This window comes from Chelonia mydas, chromosome 4 (assembly GCF_015237465.2).
Source record: "Chelonia mydas isolate rCheMyd1 chromosome 4, rCheMyd1.pri.v2, whole genome shotgun sequence".
Classification (NCBI taxonomy): domain Eukaryota; kingdom Metazoa; phylum Chordata; order Testudines; family Cheloniidae; genus Chelonia; species Chelonia mydas.
Window position 1 is genome coordinate 87,110,674 of NC_057852.1, and position 27,552 is coordinate 87,138,225.

At 38.7% G+C, this 27,552-nt stretch overlaps 1 protein-coding gene across 5 annotated transcripts in view; it reads left to right on the forward strand.

Annotated features, from left to right (window-relative positions):
* SGCZ (sarcoglycan zeta) overlaps positions 1-27,552 on the forward strand; it is a 793,251-nt gene that overhangs the window by 417,057 nt on the left and 348,642 nt on the right. For 4 of the 5 annotated variants that reach the window (XR_006290777.1, XM_043546174.1, XM_043546175.1 and 1 more), the window contains exon 2: positions 18,165-18,359. Coding sequence is in view for 4 of the 5 variants with exons in the window: in XM_043546174.1 (XP_043402109.1) it covers positions 18,165-18,359 (195 nt within the window). In the remaining variant the exon portion in view is untranslated. Of the gene's footprint in view, positions 1-12,838; positions 13,037-18,164; positions 18,360-27,552 lie in introns of all 5 variants that reach the window. The other variant, XM_043546176.1, reaches the window with a different exon arrangement.

Below are 27,552 nucleotides of genomic sequence, written 5' to 3' on the forward strand. Positions count from 1 at the left end.
CCCTAGGATGCATATTATCCAGACTTGATTTGTATTCACATTTTTAAGCATTCTCTTACCTGTCTCTCAACGGCTATATTACATGGTTTTTCAAGGTTATAATTTGGAGAAAACCGGTAGTAGGAAAGATACCAGTCTTGAATACATTACCCATTTGAATTTATATAATCACATAAGATATTTGCACAGTAGATCTATATACATAAAAATAGGTCATGGTATAAATATCTAGGTAGAAAATCCATGCCATGCCTATTTCACTGCTGAGTCACATTGCTTTTTTGTTGCCTCCTACCACCCCTTTCCCTGCATTCATATATGATGTCAATTTTGACTGAGGCTGTCTTGTTTTTATTAATTTACAAAGCTCTACTAGCACACTACTGATATGATGAAACTGTTAGGTAATTCAACACATTTCAGATACCCTAATACTCAGTTTAGGAAAGCAATAGAGGTTAAATTAAAAGTGATCTTTCACTGTGTTTTGAATAACTTTGATGTGTTTTTAAAGTAATTCATTCTATTCTATATATTCTTATACCACATGTATCACTGAAGTGTCTGAGAACCTTCCAGCCATGCATTAAACAAGGTGACTAACATCTGTCACATGTTTGCTCTTTCATCCTCTCTCCCAGGAAAGAAATGTGTGCAATAGTGTTCTGGATTTTTTTAAATACATAAGTGTAAATACATAAGCACATGCATGTGTGTTTACCCATAGAACTGTATACAATGTTGATTAAAGAAGGCAAGATCAAATAAATGAACCATGCACTTACAGCAGAAGGTGCTGAGGTTTGTGATAGTCCTTAGTTCTTTGGAGTTCGTTCCACCGTCTTGGGCCAGCTCTTGAGAAAGCTCTGTATCCTGCACACATGAGCTTTACCTTTATTGTAGAGTTCCGTTGTGCCAGATGAGCAGAGTTGTCACCCATGGTCTTCATCTAAGAGCTTTAGCTGATCTTTTAGCTACTCTGGGCCCAGGCCTATGAGTATCTTGAAGCTGAGGACTCGGAGCTTGAACTTGATTTGATATTCAATGGGAAGCCAGTGTAACGAGCAGAGTACAGTTTTGATGTGTTCACAGTAGCCAGTGTTGCTGAGGAGACTTGCTGTAGCATTCTGTACCAGCAGGAGCTTTCCTAAGTGCTAAAGTCTTCATGCCCATGTGTGTTGCATTGCTATAGGACAGTCAAGGAGTAATACTTGATCCTTGATTTAAAAAGAAGCTATTTAAAATTTAATTATGCAGAAAATTCATTATCCAAAAATGCATGTAGCTTATAAAGGTGTGATATATAGGCATGTTTTAAATATGTAGAAACTGGGTTATTGCAAACTGACTTCATATATTGATTGTTACTGTAAGAAAGAGGCACTGATACTTCTGAGCATTTAAAATTAGAAGCTTTGGTTTAATAAATTTAAGTTTTTATTTTATTAAAGACTGGGTGAAAGTCATAAACTGTCATACAAGCAAGTACAGAAACAGATATTAAAAGCCATGTACACAAATATATATGAAAATGTTTATCAGTTTAAGTAAAATGCCAGGTTCTCATAAATTATATAATGGAAGATTGGTTCTTCCATCTTAAGTTACTTTTCCCAGAATGTAATTTGGAGATTATATACAATTCAGGACCATTATTTCCTTTAAAAGAGAGTCATAAATGGGTATATCTCAGGCAAGTAATATAGGATATTAAACTTACAAGTTTTCTATACTGCATGATGTAGTTTGCCCGTAGAGTGTTACAATTTTTAGATGAGATAATGAAAGCCTTATGGTTTAAAGATTCAAAGTCCTGATAAATCTAGCTAACAGACATTTTCCTCTATGTTGAACACTGAAAACTTATCAGATAAGTTCAGTTCAGTCGTTTGCTCACCTACTGTATCTCAGATTTTCATCGAAGTTGAATAAGCTGGTGTCCTCTTAGCATAGTAATTGTTCAGAAAAATGGTCCGTTTCAGTGAAGGTAGCTGCAAACTTTAAAAGTGAGCCAAATTAGAAAAGAGATGGAATTGGTCAACTAAGTCAAATCTTTTGGGTGAAATCTTGTCCCTACTGAAGTTATTGGGAGTTCTGCCATTGACTTCAGTAGAACCAAGCCTTCAGCCTTTTTATTTGATTTTATTTGGGGGGATAGGGGGAAAAACTCTGGGCAAAACTTACCTCTGTTGAGCAATAGAAGTTCTATGAATTCCCTAGGCTGTGTAGAAATGAGTTACTCACTATTCTGAAATGCAGGTAGCTAGTGGCCATACAGCTTCAGGCCCAGGCTAGAGACTGAGAGGAGCCTCTTTTCTTCCAGCTTGATCACAAAAGTTTCTTGTTTGTGTGGGGCAAAAAGGGATAGGATGCATCTCCCTCTTTCAATATCTTCTGGGTATAAAAGAGGAGGCTTCCCTTCACTAATCACAGACCACAGGAGACCTCTCTCCATCAAACTGTCCTGCTTCCACTTTTTTTCAAATCAGGGAGAGCACAATATGTATAGCCTAAGGCTCATTTAAGCTTCTACTCTAGCTGAAGAACAGTTAGAGTAGAACCTGCACAGGTGTTAAATTGTTAAGGGATTCAGTGAGTTCCCCATGCCTTGGTTCCCACGCATGGTGATTGTTCGGCTATACCGAAAGGAGGACAGTAGAGACATTACATATTGTTTTAATCAGGCCACAACTTGATTATTAGACATCTGCGATTACCTGGCAGTTAAAAGCATACAGTGCAGGTAACTCCATGTTCATTCATATACTTCTCAGGGGGCTTCTGCCACCCTCCCGGCTCTTTCCATCCAGGTCCCCCAGCCAACCCATTGCTGGGACCTTACCATCCATCCCATTGTAGGAGGGTTAAAGTGGGTTATAAGAAAGGTGTGTGTGTGTGCATCCTGCCATACCAGTCATAGGAGTCCACACCTCCTCCTCCTCCCCACCCCCATTCCTTTAACCAACACCTCCTTTTTTTAAAGTCCTTTACCAAGCCATTTATTGGGTCACTGCATACCTTCTTTTTGAAAGAATATGCAAAAAGGTTAAAAGGATGAAAAGTTTAAAGAAATAGAAATATAGAAACACTTCAGGTTCAAGGAGTATTGCACACGGGTTAAAACAGTCACAAAGACTGTTACTATAATGAGATTTACATAACACAACCAAGAGGATACCATTCCCCATTCTCTTGGCAACACACATGCAAGACCACAGTGAAAATCTGTTCAGATGGCAATTCTCAAACTTAGGTTTTTATAAATATCAGTTGACGTTCATCACAATGCTAAGGTCAGTTTGTAAGATATTATTGAACCTTTATGTACATGACTGCTACAAAGGAAGGCATGAAATCCACAATGAGACATTGATTACAGGATTTCACAGCCTGTGTATAAAAATAAATATTTCATTACTGTGAAGCCACATCTGTTAATTATGAAAATCTACAAATCACAGAAAAGAATTGCATTCATCAATAGCAAGGAGAAAGAAGAAGCCTCATTCTAGGGAGGAAAAGAACAGATTAGAGAATCATACCCATGTATCATGTAAAATTAAAAAATGCAAATTTTGAATGATGGAGCTATAATTCCACTGTGGAGTCCTAGTGGTTACACAAACAACTCAAGCTGTTCTCTCTGAGTATATGATGTCACCTGAATCCACGCAATAGATTTATAGCCTCATAATTCACAATTGCACATTCTGTATTTTCTGTATGTAATTGTTTATCTAACTATAGCCTGCATGGGGAAAATAGTATTTTCAGGTTACTTTAAATGTACTACACATACTTAAAACTTTAGTACAACTACAATAGTGCAAACCAGAATGTTGTTGTTTTTCCTGCTATAATATATACCTTCTTGGTGTAGGTGTTTTTATGTTATATAGCTCTCAGATCAGTTCAGGGCCCCATTTTGTGAGGTGCTATAAAAATAAAGGTTGAGATGCAGCATTTTTGTATCCCTGTTATGTGAACAGATTTTCCTGTGATTAAAAAATTCTGACCTTTTTGAGCTCCTAAACTACAAAGCACTCAACTGAAGCCCCACTGACTTCAGTGGGGCTCTGGTTGAAAGCAGGTGTTGGCTCACACATAGTGGCTTCCAGGATTCGGACCTTCATTTGCATGATGTTATTATTAAAACATAACCGGCCTTATGAAAAGTGGCATTATAAAATTTCAATTTGGACAGTTCTGAAATGTTCCCCAACTTTAATCATCTACTTCTGCAAGTGCAGAAAAATATCTTTGCCATGCTGTACTTAAGGTAGTCATTGACACAGAGACTGTCAAAGTAAAGGCTCAATTCTGAATGCATCTTGCAAGATGTTGTCTTCAACACTTATTGGCATCACAGGAGGTACATATTAACATACAAAGTCAAGCCCTGAATTGGAACATAAATATTTTTAGATCATTTCCTCCTCATATTAGACTCCAGAATCTCAATCTGTTTAGTTTAAAAAAGAGCACATTATGCTGGAGGTCAGACTAGGTGATCTCAGTGGTCTCTTCTGCCCTTAGAATCTATATTAGGCAATTACAGGTTTTTAATTTGATGAAAGCGTACCTGGGAGATACAGGAAGTGAATTGACATTAGAGACTGAGATAGAGGTGGTACTGCATTGTTCCTTTAATCCAATTGCATCTGAGTTTCTCTGTAAAATGGTAGACATATATATAAATAATTTGTCTACCATTATACAGAGAAACTATATAGTGTATATTCTCAGGATAGAGGGACTCCCTGTTTAAAATGTTCAATTTTTTTCAACAGTTACCATATTGTGGTATGTGAAATCTATTCTTATTTTGTATTGTAACTATAATATCTCAGAACAGAGTATGGCATACATTGACTTTGTAGTGACTGGAGAGGCTCAGGCTTTCTGGTGTGATATCAGCCTAGTAAGTGTTTGCGGGTATTGGTTCAGATTGACTTTGTCTGACAAGAGACCATAACTAAGAAAAGAAAAGCGTCCTCTTTAAAAGGTGATCAGATTATCGACTGGTGTAAATTTCCCCAGCTCCATTGAAGTTGATGGAGCCACACCAGTTAACAGCAATTGGGGATGTGTCCCTGAAAGGGACTGTCATTTGGGGCCTTCATTTAGAAATCTGATTACACTGGTAATTTAGCTGAGAAGTGCATGTTTTACTCAAGAAGCAGTAATTTTGGGTCACTTTATTATGCATCGTGTGTTGCATAACGAAGTAATTTTATCATTACTTGATCTAATTCTTAGTACAGGAATTCAGAATAATCTATGTATACCTCTTTCCCTTCAAAAAATCAAAGCAGCTAGGAACAGTGATCTTTCTGCTCTCACTACTACCATTAATCACTGCATGCCAAATTCTTTCCTGATGTAACTCCTAGCTTACGCCATGGCCCTTATCTATAAGATCTTCTGATTACTCAACCACTGCTGGTATTTACATAAGCTGAAGGAATTGCTTCATGTGTATTACAGAGCACCTGATTTGTCTGGTCACCTTTTATATCAACGTCTCTTACTTTGGTGTAGTATTAGGCCTGGAGCCAGCTACTCTGAGGTAAGAAAGCTGAGACAAGCTGTAGAAATGCATTAAGTAGCATCCTGGGATGGACACCAAGATGCCATAGTTCCTGCATAAACACTCGGGCAGTCCCAATCCTTGCCCCACATAGTTAACGGTCTAATATGAAACACAATGCAAATGGTGAATGTGACAAGCTAGAAAAGTCCCTTCTCTCCTGTCTTCCACTCTGTATCAACATACAGGTGTGGGCAAGTGGAAGATGGTAATATTTTTAGCACTTACCCTTTATAATTTATAAATACGTATCTTGGTCTGCCTCATTTGTTCTATTTTCACTTAAAATGTTCCTTCTACGTCATTTTCATTCTTATTTTTCATGGTTTTTGCTCTCTCAATCTTGATCTCTCCTGCTCATGCCCAGTTCTCCTGTTTCTTCAGTTTCTTTCAAATGCTCTTCCAAGTTCATGCATGTGCAACCCAGTGTTGCTGGACTTGTTTTTGAGTCTGCTTCTGCCTTTGAGTTAACTAAGGTGAGTCTTTTAGTTCATATGTTTAAATCCAGAGGTTCTTATCTGAGAAGCTTGGCCAACAAGCCAGGAAGTAGTGGGGCAGCATTACACATGCACCAGCTCAGGGGAAACACCATGCATAAGTTTACTTAGCTCATGCATCAGCCCATTCTGTTCCTGTTGACCTGAGGGAAGGAGCCTTTGGATTTCCTTTCTCTCCTTTGCCTGTGCACTAACTGCACATTCTCTTCCACTGTGTTCTGAGGTTTCAGACTTTAACTCAGTCAGTCATTAATTCTGTAAATGGGGGCAGGGGGGAGACAGAGCATGGTCTTTTTCCTTACCACTGTCCCACACTGTTTAGTTCTCTTCTCTCCCCCTCACCCCCCCCCCTCCTGCAGTCCCCCTGGGCTCTCCAACTTTGTTTCTTTTCCAGGTCATTTCCCTCCTTGCTTGGTGTCCCCTTTCCCCAAACCAATAGGTTCTCACTGCTTTTACCATCATTCAGATTTTACCTACCCCCAACTCTAAATTGGGTTTCTCTAAATTCTTCCCCTTGAGCAGTCTGCCATTTTTGACTCTACTTTCCCTCCTAAATCCTATTCTAGAATTATTTTCTTGGCAACAATGTTCACTTAGTCATGATGCCATGGACTTCCCTGGCTGCAACTTTTACCAGAAGCCTCCTGAAAGAGGGGAGTTCAGCAGAAAAGACAATACTGCCACACTTCTGCCTCTGAAGTGGGAAAATTATCCTTTTGCTTGTGGATCCTGAGAGGCATAATACCCCCTCTCCCCCCCCCCCCCCGACACCATTTTTTTTATTTTAATTTTGCATTGTGCCTAGAGAGATATTGATAGGGCACAATATAAGTTTGAAGGATGATTATTAAAGAACAATTCTGGCAAGTCACACCCTCTAACTGAAAGCCATTGCTTTGCTTTAATTTCTTGAATTTCTTGCTGCTTCTACTGAGTTTTTAAATTCAATCGATTAAATTGAAACACACTGGCTATTTTTGGTCTTTAAATTTTCTTTAAGGTGTTAATGTATTGAGGCAGATGGTATGAGACAAAGCACAGAGATGACTAAGCCTTTGTGTTCAAAGAGCTTTGCATGTAGGGGAAAAAAACATGAAATTATTCTGGTTATTAAAAGTATAACTTAAAAAAACCGATTACGATGAAACTTCATGTTCAAACTACTTCAGTCCCTGCATTTAAGAGTATAAATCAACGAAGTACAGAACGATATTGTTCAGTAACTTTTCAATGCATTGAATCTCTATCTTCAGTGAAAAAAATTATGATCCTGTACTTACCATATGATTATGCATTCTTATGAGCAAATCATGAATTTGACTGTATGTCCAACATAATTAAATATGTTAAATACAGAGCAGCAGTAAATGTTCCCAGTAAGTTTTTAATGCTAAGAGCAAGCAACATCTAGCTTATGTCCGTTTTTACTATTTATTCTCTTTCCTTCTGATGTGATAACTTTTACTGGAAAACAATATTTAAGGTAGAAGCATTTATTGTCCTCTCTTATAGACAGTTGTTCCAATAACTATTTAGTAGTGCTGGCATCACAGGGAGAAAATTGTATGCCTCATCTGCTGTCCTGCCTGTGGCTGTAATGAAGTCTCTGTAGTAATCTAATTGTATCGACTTAGCAGGAAAGTGGAATTCTAATTGACAACATAAAGCCAAGCAAATTGCACCATCACAAGAGACATGCTGACTTAAGCCCAGTTGACACTGATGTCAAAAGTATTTTTCTGTGGCGAAGAAGAAAAGTCAGATGCATTTCAATTATTAAACTTCCAAACATGTAAATTATCCAATCAACTGAGTATACTGTCTTTTAGGTGGGATCTTGAAGTCCAGTCTTGCATTCCTTACATACTTGCATCCCTTGTGATTTTTTTTTTTTAAAAGGAGTTTGGGGTATTCCAGGACTGTAGGAGGAGATCCTGGTTTCTAAGCAGAAGTGAGAAAAGCAATTCAAGGCCCATGAATTGCTTTTCTCACTTCTGCTTAGAGAGTGATATCAGTCCCTCCACTTTTGAATATTTCATAGGAGTCCCCACCTCCTGCTCCTCCCCACTGAAATATATATGCACTGGTCAACTGTTGGGAAAACGTCAGGAGTATGGTCTCCATATTCGCTGCAGGACCCTCAGATACTAGAAGCAGCAGATGCATAGTGAGAGGTAGGAGTGATTTTGGGGAGTGTGCATGCACCATCTGTCAGAACAGAGGTTTTATGAGGTTTCTCTGTCCAGCAGAACATGGGCCAGTCCAGGGAGGTATCTGCTACCCACCTCTACTTGGTGTTGCCCTCACAGTCCAAAGATGCAAATGTGGCAAAGTCTACTGCAGACTGAGGGATTCTTCCTCTTCAACCCTTGTAGAGCTCTCATCTGCCAAACCTGGCTACCTGGACTTAGAATAGGAAAGAGACTGTGGCTCTCAAGAATGAAGTGGCTCTCAGAGAGATTAGATAGAGGATATAGGACTTCATTATTCATAGGAGATCCAACCTTTGGCACATTGTCTAGGAGGTAACTAGTCAGAAGATTTCACCAATGTCATGGAGGCTACCCTAGCAGATGTCTGTTGCCAAGGAATTGCATGGGGAGAAGGATCCCTTCTACCATAGCCCCAGAAGAACACCCTAGGTCTCAGCTTGTTTCCACTATGCAGTGGGGCAGGAATTTGGCCTAAGGTAGTTCACAGCTCTTCATTGTTTCAGGCAGACAGTACAAAAGCATTATGGTAGTGCACAGGACTGAGAAAATGCAACTGCTTAGAAAATTGCTATAATCAAAGTTAAACAGTGAAGTCCAATTTCATTTCCAAACTGAGTGCAATGAAAAAGTAAACATTGCCACTAATAAAGAATAATTTTGATTTTAAATATTTGAGCATTTTAAATAATCCACAATGGGGATTACACTCAGTACTAAAATCTATGCCCTATAGTAAGGCATTGTAGTATCAGGCCATTAACCTGCTGCAAGTAAGTGTTTTTCTATATTAATAATATAATTTAAATATAGTGTACCTTTTAATAAGGACAGGGCATGCCTGAGCTAACACTTCTTATTCTTACCAACAGAATATTAATACCAATTCCCTTGGGCTTAGGTCTAGTTAGTCTTTATATTTAATATAAAATTTGTAGTTAAAGTCTGTTTTTGATGATACCAAGGGAAGCTATTTTCCCTTCCAGTGTTTAATTGTTTAAGAAAGCAATGTTCACTACCCTCTCAATCTAGAACTGCCTGTTCTGTCATAGGTGATAGAATCACTGGCCAGCATTGTGATCCTGATTACCAGAAATTTATATTAACATTCTAGAAGTCACTTAGAGAAGTCTAAGCCCTTGGGTGACAAAGGAAACATAAGTTAGCATGCACTGCACAAACTGGAAGTGATAGCAAGAGCTTTGCATATAACTGTTTGTCATTTAAAATCTTTCTGAGTAAATTCATTTATGTTGGTGTAAAGCCTTTTACAAGAGATGCAAGAGTAAGGCTAGCCACTGATTATACCATTAATAATTCTCTTCATATAACCCACCCCACCAAAAAACCCTTTTCATTTTTGATCTTATCCAAGGTATAATGATTTCAGACTGTTTAAAACGTATATATTTTATGCTTTAGAGTCTTCAGCGTAAGAAATTATTGTTGTGCCTATGCAGCATCTACTGCTGTGTGTGACACACGTTACACTACACATTGTAGATTGCCAGCTAAAGACTGTAAAGAAGACCTAAAGTAATATTTCATCTGTCAGGTTTTTTTTAATGTCACATGTTGCACAAATTGGAAAAAAGAGCAAGTAACTTGCTGGCATGTCACACACACAAAAAAAGAGGTGCCCACAGCCTGGGCTGCCTGGCTAGAGGGCATGTTACTGTCCGGGTGAGTGAGGAAAGCCAGCTGGTTCTGGTAAATTACCTGTCTAACGTCCTGAAAGAGTTCTGCTGAGCTGCTATGGCTGGTTAAGAGCAGATTGTTTTTGCTTTTCTCTTTCACACTAAATGCCGATGTGGGCACTTTCATCTTAGTAGCTATATTTTCTCTTCTTGGTTCATTGTCTGCTTTGGCAGAAAACACCACACAAAAATCTGTTCCATTACAGGTCACCTGATTGCTTGGAGGTCTCTTGTCAGCCTAAATCATTGTTTGGTCTGACTAATGTCATATTTTATATATGCTTTTTATTCCTTTATAACATTTTTCATTCAGTGCTTGAATATCAAAAGATTAGTTAAAGGTTATTAAGATTAAATCTTAAATGCTCAAGATCTGTAAGCGGTGTTCTGTGTTTTGTTAAAATCCTAATAATACAGGTAGCAAAACACTCAATTTTTGCATATCTATTTTATTATCTCTGTACGGGTATGAGGCATATTTATTTGATTTGCAAGATTAGGTTCTGAATTTTCACAGCTTGTGAATGTAGAAAAATATGGGTGTGGAAATAAATTTTTACTTGATATTGGATTTTAAAAAATCGTTTGTGGCTTAAAGTAAACATTTTGAAGCTTACATGTGTTTTAAAGATATTGATGATCCTGCATGAGGCCTAAAAGAGTAAATAAAGCTAGCTAGTGATTTTTGGAAGACACAGTAAATACTCTGCAAACTATTAGACATTTAGTAAATGTACTACAATGGAATTCTGTAATGATACCCATTAATATTACGACTGCTCCACTAGACGACAAAGTAAAACCAAAATACTGAGTTGGCACAAAATGGTCACACTGAATCAACAAATCCTTCTCTTGTGGATATAAAAAGTGATTATATAGGTATATTTTTCCACCTATGTCGAGGATATGTCTAAACTTAGTTTTTGTCATTAAAAGTTCAAAATCTCTCAAATTCCTCCTTTTTAAAAAATAAAATAACTTTGATACAATTAAAGTTTTAAATAAAAACCTATTCAACAAAAACACTAATTCTATAGTTTATAAAAAAGAAATGCACACAGGTTTAAATGTCAGAACATCTGAAGGTAAAGTTTTAAAAAGTTTGATAGTCAGAAAATAAGGTCATTGTACTGGTATCTCAAAATCTTAAGTCTGGAAATAGTTGTGGTTTCTACACCAACCTGAACTCTGCTCCCTTTTGCTCTCAGGGACTTTAGGGGAGACAAATTGTCATTCACTAACAGATAAGGTAGGAGTATGAGACCTTGGTTGTTAATTTGGAGCAGGAAAGGTATAGATTAATTAATAGTCACTGGAAAAGTTGAAAGGAGAACTCATGGGCTGCTGGTTTGTAGTTCAGTGCATCTTCAACTAGGCTGCAGGAATATTCTTTTTGGAAGAGTCTGTCTCTCTCGTTCTCCCAATCTCTCCTTCTCTACTTCCCTCACTCCCAGCTGCCTGCACTCATAGCTGTGGAGTGGAGGGAACAACTGGAGTAGCAGAGAAAGTCCCTGTCCCAGCAGTAATCATCATCAGCCCTAAGTGGAGGGAAGGCTGGATGAAACAGGAAGCAGCAGCTGAGCTGCCAAAATTTTGCTGTTGAGGGCTATGTATTGTCTTAATGGGTCTTCTGTGGTGACTGGCCCCCACTACCATAGTGTGAGCTTCACACTGCCAGCTGCAGAATCAGGAGCCCAAGTACAGGGATCTCATCCCCACGTCACAGGGTATTGCATTTAAAATATTTTCCTTTTTGTTCCTGTCCCCTCCTGTTCTTTAAAACAACAAAAAGGCCTCTTCAAAGAATCTGAGCACTGTGTGGGTTTTTTTTAAAGATAAACAAAAGAAATAGTATTTTTCAATTCTCCTCGTACAAGTCCACTCAGTCCTACTTCTTGTTCAGCCAATCACTAAGACATTTGTTTACATTTACTGGAGATAATGGTGTCCACTTCTTGTTTATGATGTTACCTGAAAGTGGGAACAGGCGTTTAGATGGCACAGTTGTAGCTGGTGTTGCAAGACATTTGTATCAGGTATGCTAAACGTTCGTATGTTCCTTCCTGTTTCGACTTGTAGGCTCTAAAGTTTTACATTGTTTTGTTTTTGAGTGCAGTTACTTTTTTTTTTAAAACACAAGTTGCACTTTAACAATATAAAGATTACACTACATTTTGAGGTGAATTGAAAAATACTATTTTTTGTTTCTTTTTACAGTGCAAATATTTGTATATTTGTGAGCACTGTAGACTTTTTATTCTATGTTGTAATTGAAATCAATATATTTGAAAATGTAGAAAAACATCCAAAGATATTTATAATAAATTTAAGTGGCGGTGGTGGTGTTTCAGTTCAATTAAGACTGCGATTAGTTACAACTATTTTAATCTTGCAATTAGTTGCGATTATTAAAAAATCACTGCACAGCCCTGTTTATTATAATACACCCTTTGATGCACTTTATGAATTGATTTGCCATCTTTGTAGTAACAGAATAGTACAACCTATTTTACTGTTAATTTGAATCCCAAAATCTCCTTCAATGTCCTTTTCATTCATTATAATGTATCCACAGATGGCCTTCTGATTTTTTTGTGTCCAAAATTAATCAGATTGCTTATATTACAAATCTATTGACCATTTCGTAGAACACTGCCCTAATATATTTAATTATCTTTATGACACCATTAATGTTCATTGGGTCTCAGCGGAGAAATAAAAACAAAATCCCTTCTTGGCAGGGTGACCTGTCCCGTTTTTATAGGGACACTTCCTGTTTTTTGGGATCTTTTCTTGTATGGGCGTCTATTACCTCCCCACCCCCATCCCATTTTTTCATAGTTGCTATCTGGTCACCCTACTGCTTGGAAGAATTGACAGTCTATGCCCCGATCCTACAGTTGAATCAGTGAGGCACCCTTGGGCCTGTGCAGAGCCCCAATGACTTTAGTGGGACTCCGCAAGATTGTAAAGTCTACCTGCGTTGATCTGCTTGCAGGATCAGGATCTACGTTAAGCCTTCTGAAGATGGTCTGCTAGGTAAGGCATTTCTAAGTTTGCTGTCCTTGGCAGCAAGCCAAAATTTGATTTTTGTGGAAAGTGCATTTTCTGTCAAAAATCATTTCAATGGAAGATTTCCAACCAGCTGTAATTGAAATATTCCTTTTAGAGGCATAAAAGATGCCAAAGGAATATCAAAGTATTATGTTACGGTGCAGAGCCAAGGAAGAGGAGGTTTTTGAATCAGGATCTGGACAAGTTTTGAGTACAGACTTGGGGTCAAACCCAGACTCTGTTTCAACTGTGCTGAGACTGTGTGAGCTCTTCTCATGATATTTTGGGTCAAAAAGGTAGGAGTCTTGAATGATCAATACATAAATCCATCTCCCTCCCTTCCCTATCTTCCCCCCCCCCGCCCTCCCAAAAAAGAAACCCCACAAAAAACCCTTTCTCATTTGAAATGATAAAAATAAAAACATATGCTGAAATCTGTCCATCCTATGATCTGAATGAGGCAGGAATCCTGACTTGGAGGTGGGAGGGGGAGAGGATGTGATAATGTAATTAATGACTGTTATAATGCATATACACAAGGAGGCCAAATTAAGGTTTTATGGGCAACCTGAGTTCCAACATTGCCTAATTTTTGAGAGCTTCACTTTACAACCTTAAGTCTTTTAACCTAGCTCTATTGTGATGATGATATATTTGTAGGTCACAAGGTAGAGAGTGAGGGATGGGCAGAGTGTACCCAAATAATTCAAGAACTATTCAGAAATTGTTATATGATTATGACTGGGTAAATATACAGGAATTCAGCAGCTGGAAAGAATAGGGTTAACTAATCCTCTATTAAGAAGGGAAAAACTGCAGCTGCCTACCCCTCAGTTCATGGACTGTCAAGAAAATATGGCTGGCAACAGCTGTGGTAAATTATGTCATTCTGCCAGGGCATAAGAGGAACATGCTTTGAGGCATCTGAGCTAACCTGCACTAGAAAGCTCTCTAGAAGTTGAGAGAAGTGTGTTTTGTTGAAAGAAACCCTGTTGGTGAAGTCTGACTACAAGAAACAATCATGTAATTAAGACCAAGGGGCAAAGGGTAGCCTTCTGTGCTCTTTTAAAAAAACAAAACAAAACAAAAAAAAACCCCCAAAGCAAAACAAAAATCCTCTCAATCCCCCCTGATTGTGAGACTTTTATGTTTTTCAGATCACTTTATAACATACCTGTTTTATTACAATTGTATATATGCCTTCTAACGTTCACTGCTGTGATACATAGATTTTAAAGTGATTTGGAAGTAAAGAACTTAAAGCAACTGTGAAAGAATAGGAGTAAAAGAAAAGACAGGACCACTGACCAAACTTCTCCGTAACAGGTTCACAAAGTGAATCCAATTCCAGGTCACCATTGGAGTCTCTGCCTTTCACAATGCTGGAGGAAGAAGTTGGGATTGTAATGTCACACAATTAATCTCTGCTCATAAGTAGTGATGGGCAAACCTCAGTGTTTTGAGTTGGATAAGTATCCACTTATTCAGCTGCTTATTCAAATGGGTTTGGTCTTGAACTCATGAGAACAGACTTCCTAGTGAAATTTGAGACTTTGTTTGATCCTTCAAGCAGATATACATTGGTTCTTATTTTTGTTTGGATCAGTTCACCATCTTTACTCATAAGATATCTTAAAAGTTGCCCTATTATTTTTACCATGAAATAAACCATCGTTTTTAAATGTAAAATTGGTAATTTTCTCTGATGTATTTTGTTATGGGTTGGGTGGATGGATCTACATACACATTCACTCAATGGCTTAATTTTTTTTAATCCTGTAAAGTTCAAAGTCATAATTTTATGGTCACATTAGAAATAGTATTTTTGGAAAAACAAAAATACATTGCCTTCATTTAATTTTAAGTCATATAATAATGGAGGCCTTTTTATGTTGAAAGGGAGGCAAGTTTGAACGTTGAATAGGAACATAAATGACAGGAAAAAAAATAGAGGATGTAAAAATGGAAGAACATATCTGTATTTACTTCTACATTTATTAAAGCAATTTCTCCTAAATACCAAAAGATTAGAAGTTAATGTAGTGAATGCCTGTGCCCTGACATTCTCAGTTAATTTCCTAAATTGGCATACGTTGAGAACAGTCTAAAATGTAGACTAAAGGTATTCTAATACAAAATTTGTCTTTTGTAATTTTTTATGTCCAGTCTGCTGCTTGAGCTAAGTAAATTATCTGGTTTTGTTGACCATGTCTTTGCATTTTCCCTTTTATATAGTCATGAAGAATCAAAACCACTCAGACTGGCAGTAAAAATGATAGACTTTCCTTGGTAGGGCAGGTTATACTGGGAAATACTTGTTTTTTTTGTTGCTATTATTGGTAGAGGGTTTTTGGGGGTGGAGGTGTGGTAACCCTTACATGAACAGCTCTGACACCTCGTTGATTTGTAATAGACCTTTGACTCTTGAGACATATATGAGATCTAAAGACTATCCCTTTTGGTAGCCTGGTGACAACAATCCATTTGATATGGTAGCGTTATAAAGGTTTAAAGTATGGTCTTTGTGTAACCCACACACCACCTGAGGTTAATGAGTCTGCTCCCCAAAGCCTTAGCTAACAGCCATATGGTCCAGATCTGAGGTCCCAGGTTCAATCCTGCCCACTGATGACCAGAGTCTGTTGGCGGTTGTAAGTGGGGGCTCATCCGGGATTTCATCTGGGAAGTCTCTGAAGCTTCCTCAGCGAGGGGAAGTATGTAATCCATACACCTCCTCGGTGTGGTGTTCTGTCCCATCTAGTGGCACTGAGACCACTTATAGATTAATGAGTCTGTTCTACAGCCTTAGCTAAGAGGCATATGGCTTTTAGCTCATGCAGTAGAAGCTCATGCATTTAGCTTCACAGGTTCCAGGTTCAATTCTGCCGAATGACGATCGGGGTCCATCAATGTTACATTTGCACATGATCACTGAGCTTTAAAGTGAAGGAGGCTTTTTTACTACATCCCGCAACATTCTGTTGACATGGCACAGATGGCTGAAGTACAGTGGGCACAGTTAACTTTTTTCTTTTACCTTTCTACTCCTAAAATAAGAAATGATTGATCCTCGTGGTATTTCACAAGATAAGCATGGGGAATATCTGCTCACACCCCTTCCCATTTCCCTCTCTTTTCTTGTAACGCTCCCTAGTCTTCCCTCATAATGACTGCATGTCTGTCTGCCTATATGCACAATGCCCAACCCTGCCTGGGGCCTGTAGGTGTTACTGCAATGTCAATAACTAATCATATTGTACAAACCAGTAAAAAGATAAGGGAAAAAAAGAAAACTTTTTAACTTCCCACTGTGAGTAGAATTTTCAGTTTCTGACCGAGAGTATGGAACATCATCCAGATGTATGAGTGTTCATTTGGATGGAGGCAGGGTTCCTTTACCGAGTTGGATGTTGTGACAGAATACAGCCCTGTACTGACACCCTTCACACTATTGTTGTTATCTTTGAACAAGATATGCCTTGTAAGGTGTCATTAGAAAACTCCACAATTTGCCAGTCTCTACTGTCTTGATAAAATGTGTGGTAACATTGCATGTGAAGTTATAAGATTTTCCTCTATGATGATGATCATACATGTTCCAAACCCCACAGTCCTGCCTAAGTAGAAGTCAGGTCAGTCTTAAAGGAAGGAATGTGTGCTTGCCTTAATTTACATTTAAGCAGCAAACAAGGTCATCAAACAGGGAAGGAAAACAAAGGAAGTTCAAGCAGGTGGAAAAAAAAAGCAGGGAAGATCCTTTCACATAGACTCTTTTGGTCAGGTCTACACTAAAAACTTTCACTGGTATAAATAGGTCACTCAGGGGGTTGAAAAATCCACACCCCGGCGATGCAGTTATACCAACCTAACCCGCAGTGTAGACAGCATTATGTCAATGGGAGGGCTCCTCCTGTTAACATAACTACCACCTCTACATTATTTACATTACAGGGGTGCTGCAGTTTTATGCAATTACACTGATGTAAATTTGGAGTAAATCTATATTCACACCTAGGTAACTGAAAGCACAGTGGGACCCTGTGTGGACTGTGTCCTGAAATGTGGCAAGTGTCTATGAATTAGGCAGTAAGGATTAAAACAAAAGAGAGCTGCCTCATTCTCAGTGTACTGTCCAACCTGTGCACTGAATGATGGAAGGGTCCTGAAGAAAAATTGTGAACAAATAATTAAACACTGTAGTACCTCTTATGCCCAAAGGGAAAGACTTAAGTTTGCCTGGGAAAGGTTTGCACCTATTGACTGAGTGATTTACTTTGTAATCTTAATGTTCTTATAATGCAGGGATCGGCATTCCAGACCAATGGTGGCTGTCGGAAGTGGCATAGGCCAAGGAATGTGCTGGCCGCTGCCTCCCGCAGCCCCATTGGTCTGGAACGGTGAACCGTGGCCAGTGGGAGCTGTGATCGGCCGAACCTGTGGACACTGCTGGTAAACTGTCCTGGCCCGCCAGCGGCTTTCCCTGACAGGCCACATGCCAAAGGTTGCTGATCCCTATTATAATGTATGCTTTTCTATGGGATACAATATATGTAAGAAGATGAATTATTTAACCATCTGCATACATGATAAAACAGAGAATTTCACTTGTAAAATTTTGTCCTAAACCAAAGTATGACACTATTTTTTCTCCTTTCATATTAAATATATGAATGACTTACCTTTCAAAAATGACTTTCTGTGACCCGCTCATATATGAAGAAGCCAATAAAACTGTATTTGAGACAAGCACATATGGTCTATTTTCTTTTCTACATTTTTTTTCTCCTAGTTTTCCATATACTATTGAAACTTGTAGCCTGACTTAGATATAATCACATCTGTTCCTCTATCCGTTTATAATCCATGATAAGAAGAAGAAAAAGAATGCTTCATATCATGGAGCAGCAAATAGGTAAAAATCATACTAAGGGTACTAAAAGCCTAGCTCAAACAAATTGGTATGGTTGAATTTGGCTCAATGAATTTTTTTTTCTTTAACACAGTTCAGTGGCTGTAATATGATGATTTTGGAAACCTATTCAGATAATCTTCATAGAATAAAATCTATCAAATGACAATTTTTCATTTTACTTTTTTTGTCCCCCCCGCGCAGATGACACGAGAACAGTATATACTGGCAACACAGCAGAACAGCCTGCCAAGGATTGAAAATCCGCAACTTTATCCAGTGGGAATTTATGGATGGCGAAAGAGGTGCTTATACTTCTTTGTCCTCCTGCTGTTGGTTACCATGATTGTTAACTTAGCAATGACAATATGGATTTTGAAGGTCATGAATTTCACAGTGGTAAGTACCACCATGATTTTACACCTCTTGATCTTCATGTTAATAGCTTGTCCTTTATTAAGTGCACATTCATGTATTCTTTAATGCTTGCACATTACTAAACTATCAACATACACATTACAGATTTATTGCTTAATTAAAATGGAAGGTTACAATTTTTTGGTTTGTTTATTGATACTGGATATTAGGAAAAAGGATTTGTCAGTTTACATCATGTGAATCTGGAGAATGGACATTTTAACTACTAATTGGCTTTATTATCCATGTAAATATGTGAAGGTGGTTGCTGGTTTTTTTTATGGATCACAACACAGCATAACTCTACTGTGGGAAGACTTAGTGACTCCCTTATCTCTGTAAATCTATGGACTCTGCTTATGTATATATAAATAATATTTTAAATATGTTTACAGACTTTGCTTGAGATGATGCAACGTTCTTCTTCAGATGATAAGCCAAATTCAGGGGATGTTAAATACAGCTAGAGGATATTTAAATCAGTTATAAAGATGTTCTTAAAATGCATAAGAATTCCTCTGTATGCTTGTCTTCATGATACATTGTACCGTACTGAGGCCAGGGCATAAAAGGCCATACAGGTGAAATATTCAAAACAAACACCTTTGTACCTGGGACTTATTTGGCTTTCAGGACTACAGCCTACCACAGAACTACCTAATTTAGAATTTCAAATATTGGAAAACTAAAATACCTTAATTACAGCTGTACAAAAATGAAATATCAAAACACTTTTTTCCATGCCTAGCATAAAATGATCAGGGGAACTGGAGTACTAGGGGGCATGTTCCCTGGAGGAACTGCTATTGATGGGAAACCAAGGGAATGGGGAGGGAGGGGAGTTAGATTGGAAGCCACTCAGCCACATAGACACAGCAATCCACAGGGTTTATAAAGTTCCACTTGTTCAATTTTACCTGTTTCAGCTTCTTTCCTTTACAAATAAAATCTGGTGGTAACATCTGATCAGGGAATTCTCTGAAGTGTAGCAGCTGGCAGAATGAGTCCTGTAACTTGGTCTGGAATTTGCAGACACAAACATAGTCCAGTAATGTGCCCGGTGGAAGGAGGAGTTTGAGCTGTACACAGACCTGGCCATGCAGGAGGACAGCAACAGCAGGAAATTAAAACGATTAGTTTACCTTATTGGGGAACAAGGAGGAGAGATCTGCACTGCTCTGAACCACACACTGCCTCAAGCCTCCCAGCAATCCTAGGAGCCCCGAGGACCTATTGCTCCCCAAAGCAGGACAAAACTGTGGAGTGACACAGGCTTTTCACTAGAGAACAATCTAAAGGGGAGGGGATAGATTTCATGTTACTGCCTTACAAACACTGGCTGCCTACATGCAATGTTGGAGTCTTAACAGACTCCCTAATTTGGGACAGGATAGTCTGTGGCACTTGGGATCATCCCCTCCCTCTGCTCTGGGAAGGCAATCTCACATTAGACAAATGCTTAGACATGGGGCATGCAGTGGAAGCCTTGAGAGGAAAGATGAAATCCATAGAAGGTGTATCGCATCCCCAGAACTACATGTCGGGGAGACAACAGGAAAGGAAAGCAGTTGGTTTCCATAAACGTAGTGAAATGTATTTACTGTGTGAGACAGCATGAGCAGGTAAAGGAGAAGGTGCCCCAAGGTAGAACAGCATTACAAGGAATGTGGCAAGGTTGAACCATCTTGTGCAAGAGCAGAGGAAGGTCTTGGAAAGATTCTGTCAGATTTGTACAGGAGTGGGGTGGCACATCAGACAGTGGTGGTAACATCGTGAGACTCTCCTGGGCTCTGAGAGCATATCAGTTCAAGCTGTCAGGACAAGAAAGTAACAAGGGATGAATAGTACCATCCTCCATGCATAGAACCATGTTAATAGGGACTCACCTTTTGTGATTTCAGCTGAATAGTGAAGCCTCCTGCATAGTGATTTCTTAGGGTGAGTTGGATTTGAACACACCCATTACAAAGAGCGGTCACAATGTAAAATGAGAACACAGTGGAGCCCAAAGGAAAATGTGACCTCATAGTAACTAATCTGAGAAATAAAAGATGGTACCAATTGAAGTTTGTGGTGGTGGATGGTAAGCACCCCAGACCTCTCTTGGGAATACAGCATACAGCCATACAAACCATGGATCTGATTGGGTAGTAAGCATGCAAAGAAAGTCTTATGACACTATGTAGGCCAGTGGGCCAAGGAGTTCAAAAGTGTGTAGAGCAGGGGCATTAGAGGACCTGTAGGGACTAGTGCAGCCTGGTGGTGGTAAAGATGTCATCAGGCATGTTGTTCATCTGCATAGACCCAAAGCCACTGAAACCGGCATTGAAAATATCCACTGCACACAATAGATGAAATCTTGCTAGTACTTTCCAGATCCAGAATCTGAATGGTCTGTGGTGTGAAGACTGGGTTTTGACTCATAAGCCTGGTTAAAGAGTCAGCATGTGCAGCACTGTTTGGTCACTACAGATGGCTATGCCTGCTGATGAATATAAGCCCAGTGCCAGAGGTGTTCCAGAGATGACTCATCGAGTGCTGTAAGGACTGCTTAGGGTGAAAACAATTGCAGATGATATCCTCATTGTAGGTGAAAGAAGCCATGATACAGAAGCTGAATGAGACCATGACAGGAAATGACAAGCTTTTCTACAGCGATGCAGGGACAAGAACATAAAACTGAATGCAGATAAAATGTGACTCAAACAACATGAGGTGACATACATTAAACATCTGCTCACAGCACAGGGACAGAGAGCCGATCCCATCAAAATGAAAGCAGTCAGAGACATTCCACATTCCTAGTAGATATGAAAGGGGTACCTAGGTGCTGAAATTAGGAGTGCTGAATGTGCTACCGCGCCCCCTGGCTTGAAGTGGTTTTCGTCATATACAGGATTTACAGTTTGGTTCAATGGCTCTCAGCACCCCTCATACAATTTGTTCCAGCACTCCTGAAGGGGTACAGCACTTTATAGGAATGATACATTTTCTGTCCACATTTGTCTGCAATAGAGGAACCATATGTCAGCTCCTGTACAAGTCTCTGTCCTCTCATAAGGCAGGATGTTGAGAGGGACTGGGCAGGTCCATAACAGCAAGCATTTGACATGCTGAAACAAAGGATAATGGATGCCCCTGTCCTGAAGTACTACAAGACAGGAGAGACACTGTCACTCCAGTGTGATGCATCAGAGAAAGGATTGGGTATAGCTCTTTTGCAGAAGCAGCCAGTCACTTATGCTAACAGACCCCTGTCAGAGACTGAACAAAATAGAAAAAAAGCTTCTGGCTATGGTTTTGGAGTGGAGGGTTTCCATCAGTACACCTGTAGCCAATAATAGTGCAAAAAGCTTAGACACCCCTAGAAACAATCATGGCAAAGCCCCTTCTTGCATATGTTGATGCATCTCCAACACTACCAAGGAGATCAGATGTTGTACACATATGTACCCAGTATCAGCGAGCTGGAGGAATGGGGTCCGGACATTGAATCCATTAGCATGCTGCACTGTCTCCTGGTTTCAACACTGAAGCTGATAGAAATCAAAGAGGCAATGGAAAAGCCCAATTGCAAGCAGTCAAAAGAATGTGATAAGAGCAGGGTGGCCAGAAGACAAAAGCCAAGTTTCTGGTAGGAGCAGAACCGTATTTTCAAATTAAAGATTGGTTGAGTGTGCAGGATAGAATATTTTGAGGACAGGAAGTTTGTTGTCTCCACCACATTCCATAAGCATGTCGTGCAAAAAATACAGGACTCACACCTTGGCATTGACCGTTGTCTTAGACAGGCTTGTGAGTAGATTTACCAGCCAGGAATGAATACACATCTCTGCTCCTTGATAGCAGGGTGTGACGCCTGCTGGTCATGTGATAACCACCAGCAGAAAGACTCTGTTACCACATGATCTGCCCACCACTGAGTGGAGGCCTGCTGCATCCAGAAGGATGGAGAATCCACCGAGAGGAGATGGCCAACAATCAGTGAAAGCAGGCAACAGAGTATAGCAGGTTAGCAAACAACCTGCTGACCCTGGAGATGGACGCTCCTCACAACTCATAAGCCTACTCCTTCTGTTTTTTCTCTATTGGCTAGATCCTCGCAGGAGGACCTGGCTCCAGGGCTTCTATGTACTTCATCTGTTGAGAAGACCAAACTATCTCAAAGACTGTTCAACCACATGAGTCTGCGGTAAAGATGAAACTCCAATTTAGCTGTGTGCTAACGACCTCTGGCAGAAGAGACAGGAGCTGGTGTCTGGGTGTCAATTATTTGTTTTTAATTTTATATTAAAATGTTTGTTAAAACAGGGAAGATATATCATGGTCAGTGGAACTGAAGTGTCCCTTGAGGAATAGGGAATGCAGGTAGTTAGGTTAAAGGACAACTCAGCCACATGGAGGCAGAAGTCCACAGGCTTTAATAAAGTTTCTCTTGTTTAATTTACTTTGCATTCAGCTTCACTCTTTGGGAATAAAACATCTAGAAGCTTTATTGGAAAGTGAATAACTTGTAATGGAATATAGAATCAAATCTCACATTTAGTGCACAGTGCAAATCTATCTGTTTCAGTGCTTCTGCTTACTATTTAGCAGATTGAAGCCTTTGGTTTAGTAGTTTTAGCAGTATGCATGTGGCAAATATAATTAAATGAACGGGAGCTTAATGATTTCACTAAGATAACATCTGAAGTGTAATACACTTTATACCTAAATGCAGTCCTTCATGACAATGCTGGATATTGCAGTTCAAAAATCACTTAATGTGGATTTTTAACAGTCCTGAAATATTACAAATCCAATTAGATTATATTTAGTTGACATATGTGAATTAATCTTTAATCCTCCTGTTAAGAGTAAAAATAATTTTATATTTTTCACCAGTCCTTACTCTTATATTCAAGTAAGCAATTGTTAATAGCATAAGAAGAGAAAAATCACCCCATGACATTAAAAAGCAGAAAATGTGCAATGTGTACAGGTAACATTACTGATCTACCAGCATTATATTTCACTTTCATTATTGTAGTTTCTGTCCCAGAAATGCAAACTCATATCTGTTAACATTTCTTATTTGAACAAGCTGAGTGTGTGTGCTATTGTTATCAAAAATTCTGTACCAAGGAAGACTGGAAGGATCATTTTGTTTTATGGTGGTTCCATTAGTATATCATTTGTACCAACATTTGTATATAGTATATCATTGTTGACACTGGATTATTAACCTTTATTCTTTACATGGTGGAATGTGTAATAGAATATTTCACCAAACAAAGCTATTTTGGGACTGAATAGTTTCTCACTCCAAACATATATATTCATGATCTATCATCTGGTTAGCCTGTTACAGAAAACAGGGTTTATAGATATAAATCTTGACTGGTTTATGATATTCTAATTCTGCATGAATGTTCTTACTCAAAATTGTATAATTTATAGTTTGCAAATATTTTTATTAACAGTGTGCTAGTCATTGTAGTATTTCAAATGCAGTGATAATACATAATATAAGAAATATCATAAATCTTACTATTGCACTTGTCCATGTATAAGAGCTTGACAGGTAATGGGTTCCTATCAGTAGAGGATCTGGTTGAACTCTACACAGTTAAACCCACACAGGAAATCCCTTTGTACCAAACGCTGTGATGTTGGTGACAGAAAATCCTCCCAAAAAATTGTTGAGAAAATTCTAATCTGTAAATCTGAAAAAAATCTATTCTATTCATTGGCATTCATGAGAAAAATAAGACTACATTTTTCAGATAAACTATATGTTCTGACATTTCAGCTCAGCACGATTAGCTCCAATCTTGTCTATTTAAATTATCTAGCATATTAGGATTTCACTGGTTTCAGGGGTATTCGTGTTAGTTTGTATCATCAAAAACAACGAGGAGTCCTTGTGGCACCTTAAAGACTAACACATTTATTTGGGCATAAGCTTTCATGGGTTATAACCCACTTCATCAGATGCATGGAGTGAAAAAAGTAGGCAGGTATAAATATACAGCACATGAAAAGATGGGAGTTGCCTAACCAAGTGGGGGGCCAGTGCTAATGAAGCCAATTCAATTAGGCTGGATGTAACCCATTCCTAACAGTTGACAAGAAGGTGTGAGTATCAACGGAGGCAAAATTATTTTTTTGTAGTGACCCAGCCACTCCCAGTCTTTATTCAGGCCTAATTTGATGGTGTCAAGTTTGCAAATTAGTTCCAGTTCTGCAGTTTCTCGTTGAGTCTGTTTTTGAAGTTTTTTTGTTGAAGAATGGCCACTTTTAAGTCTGTTGCGTATCCAGGTTGAAGTGCTCTCTCACTTGATTTTGATTGACTTCATTCTTTTTAAAGCATCTTTAAAATTACCAAGGTAGTGTATGCATATAATTTTTGTTAATATTTATGGAAAATATGCCTGTGCATCAATATAACCACAATTCGCTGGATGATTTTCAAGGTTAAAAAATAAACAGTGGTAGTGGTAAAATCCATGCTGGCTAGACTTTAATGTGCATAGCAAAAGTAGCTATGATGTTAAATTAAGAATGGGACATGGTTTATTCATGTTGACTTAAGCTTAAGATCTAAAAATTACATGTCTATTGAGAGCAATGAGAATTGAGGAATTGACTTGGAGATCTGATTACCAAACTAGAACATATAGCTGAGTTAACTTACATACTCATGGTGTTTAGGTACAATGTATACACTATTTCATGTAACTTGTAATCTATGATTTGTTAAAAGCAGAAATTAATCCCTTTCTTTGTCTAGTTAAACAACTTTGAACTTTTCAGAGTAGTTTAAATTATGACGTTATCTGCCTCTGAGTTTCTTTACAATCACTTTTTTAGAAGATAGTGAGTGACCAACACATAGTGACAATTGCTGGATCAGAAATACAGCAATGTTGGCTTTGAATTAACCAGTCATCACCCATTTTTAAGAGACTAATGTAACCGTGTGTGTGTCCATGTAAATCTGTTATAGTTCTATGTTGGAACATCTCTTTAGCTAAAGCTGTAGAAACTTGTGCTTTTAGCTCCGGAGGTCCTCACTTCAGTTCTTTGTGTTGGCCGAGATGGTGGCTGTCATGCTAAGTTGAAGCTTAGATCTTTCCAGGAAAGGCCTATAAGCAAATGAAAGAAGAGCTATAAAAAGTCTCAGATAGAGACAAAGCTGGAGACAAGCTGGACAAAGCTGGAGACAAGCTGACGAAAGAAAGTAAAGGGTCCTTCCTATATAACTAAAGGCATTCACAGAAAGGTATTAAAATATATATATGGTATGTATACTGCTATATTTTATGAATATATTATCTGGATACCGTCCTGTAGCTATTTTCTGATTTGAATTATGTAGTACATATGTATTTTAAATTTTGGTGATGGTGAAAAACATTTAACCTATTTTTACATGTTCATATCTTTATAGCAGATCTCTCATAACATTGAGACTTAGCTTTTCCATTTTAATACTGAAATTGCCCTTCAGTCCCTGTTGCTGTCTTGATGGTTGTGTAACATCTTCAAGTGATGACCGTCAAACCCTAAGAGGACCTGTATTTTAGTACAGTGTGCTCTTCTTAGAGAGTCTGTACATTTCAGAAATGTTAACATTGTAGCCGACCTAGAGAAGTTATGGATCCCATCATCTTTAGTAATATTTTTTGCTCTAAACTTGTCACAATTTAATGGATTCTAGTGTGCGCTCCCCTTGGCTACCCACTAGGACTGCTGTGAGGGGAATCCAAGCTCTGTTTCCTGCTCAGCCCTCGTTGCCAGTTGTGTAACCACCAAATGGTTTCGCATTGTCCACCAACTAGCTCCTGTGGGGGATGATGTTTGCCTATGCACTTCTAGTCTGGCCTCAATTCCAACCGGAGATCAAGAAGTAAAAGGCTTGGTCTATTTTACCAATAGTTCCCCCCATAATCTAATTCCTAGATATCCCATTCCCATCTCTGCAGTCATTTGCAATTTACAATAAAACATTGGCAATTTTTGACTGGGGGTTGGACTAGATGACCTCCTGAGGTCCCTTCCAACCCTGATATTCTATGGTTCTATGACTGCTTTGCACTGTTTGCTTGCATGGTGGAGCTTTAACTCTTATTCATTGCAGGTAGTCATGCCAATAGCAGGAACAAAAGATACCATCATTTGTGAAGAGATGTTTAATGTTTACCAACTTCTGCCATGTTATCTTCAAATGTACATAATATTACTTTCAGCCCCTCCATCATTATGGAGTTGCACAACTTGAAGTATAAATAAATGTGAAGCTGTATGTTTTGGTTTTTTTATGGGTGGTGTTTTGACAAAGTATCATGGATGCTGTTAGCGTGCAGAATCCTCCAGAAATGCTGGATACATTACCAAGCCAGCCAAGCAATTAAGACTGTTTTAGTCATTGCAATGTAAATGGACTCAGATTTTTGGGGGTTCCTGGCCAGTAAGGTATTAGGTTACTGTTTGTCTAATAACCCTGGGTGTCTTGTGGTTCTGCAGCTTTTGTCCAGAGCTCTGACCCCATCAGTCCACAAGCCTCACCCTGGCTTTGCCCCACCTGCTTACCTCTTGCAGGTTGAGCTTTAGTACCATTCTAGCTTCAAATTTCCCCCCAAATCCAGCCTTGCTCCTGGACCCTCACAGAGGAAGTTTTAGGTTCACTGCCTTTATAGAAACAGTAAAACACTTCAACCTGTCAGCTTTCTAGAAGCACACACTTTTTACTGAATTTACACAGCACGGATTTATAATGAAAACCAAACAAGTTAATGAACTATAGAGCATGGATTAACTGATATCTAGTAAAAGAGACAAAGATTACAAGCAAATAAAAGTGGAAAATATACATCTAATAATTTAAAATTTAATATAGCAAGATACAGTCTTTTGTTCAAAATGGTTTCTTTCCCTCGGTCTTCTTGCCAGTCTTTGCTGGCCAACCTGGCCATGACCCAACAGAGATCTAATCGCTTGGTTTCGTTGTCTCCTAAAGTGAAGGATAAAGACGGAGGCTCTCTCCCTTCATATTCCTAAAGGGATGCTTTCTTCTTACAAGTTAGGAAGGACTACTGCAGATTCACTCTCCTGTGTGTCCCTGGGGTGCAGAAGCCATGTTAATTCTGTTTCTCGAGTTCCGATCAGGATAACCCTTGCCGGATTAGCTTCG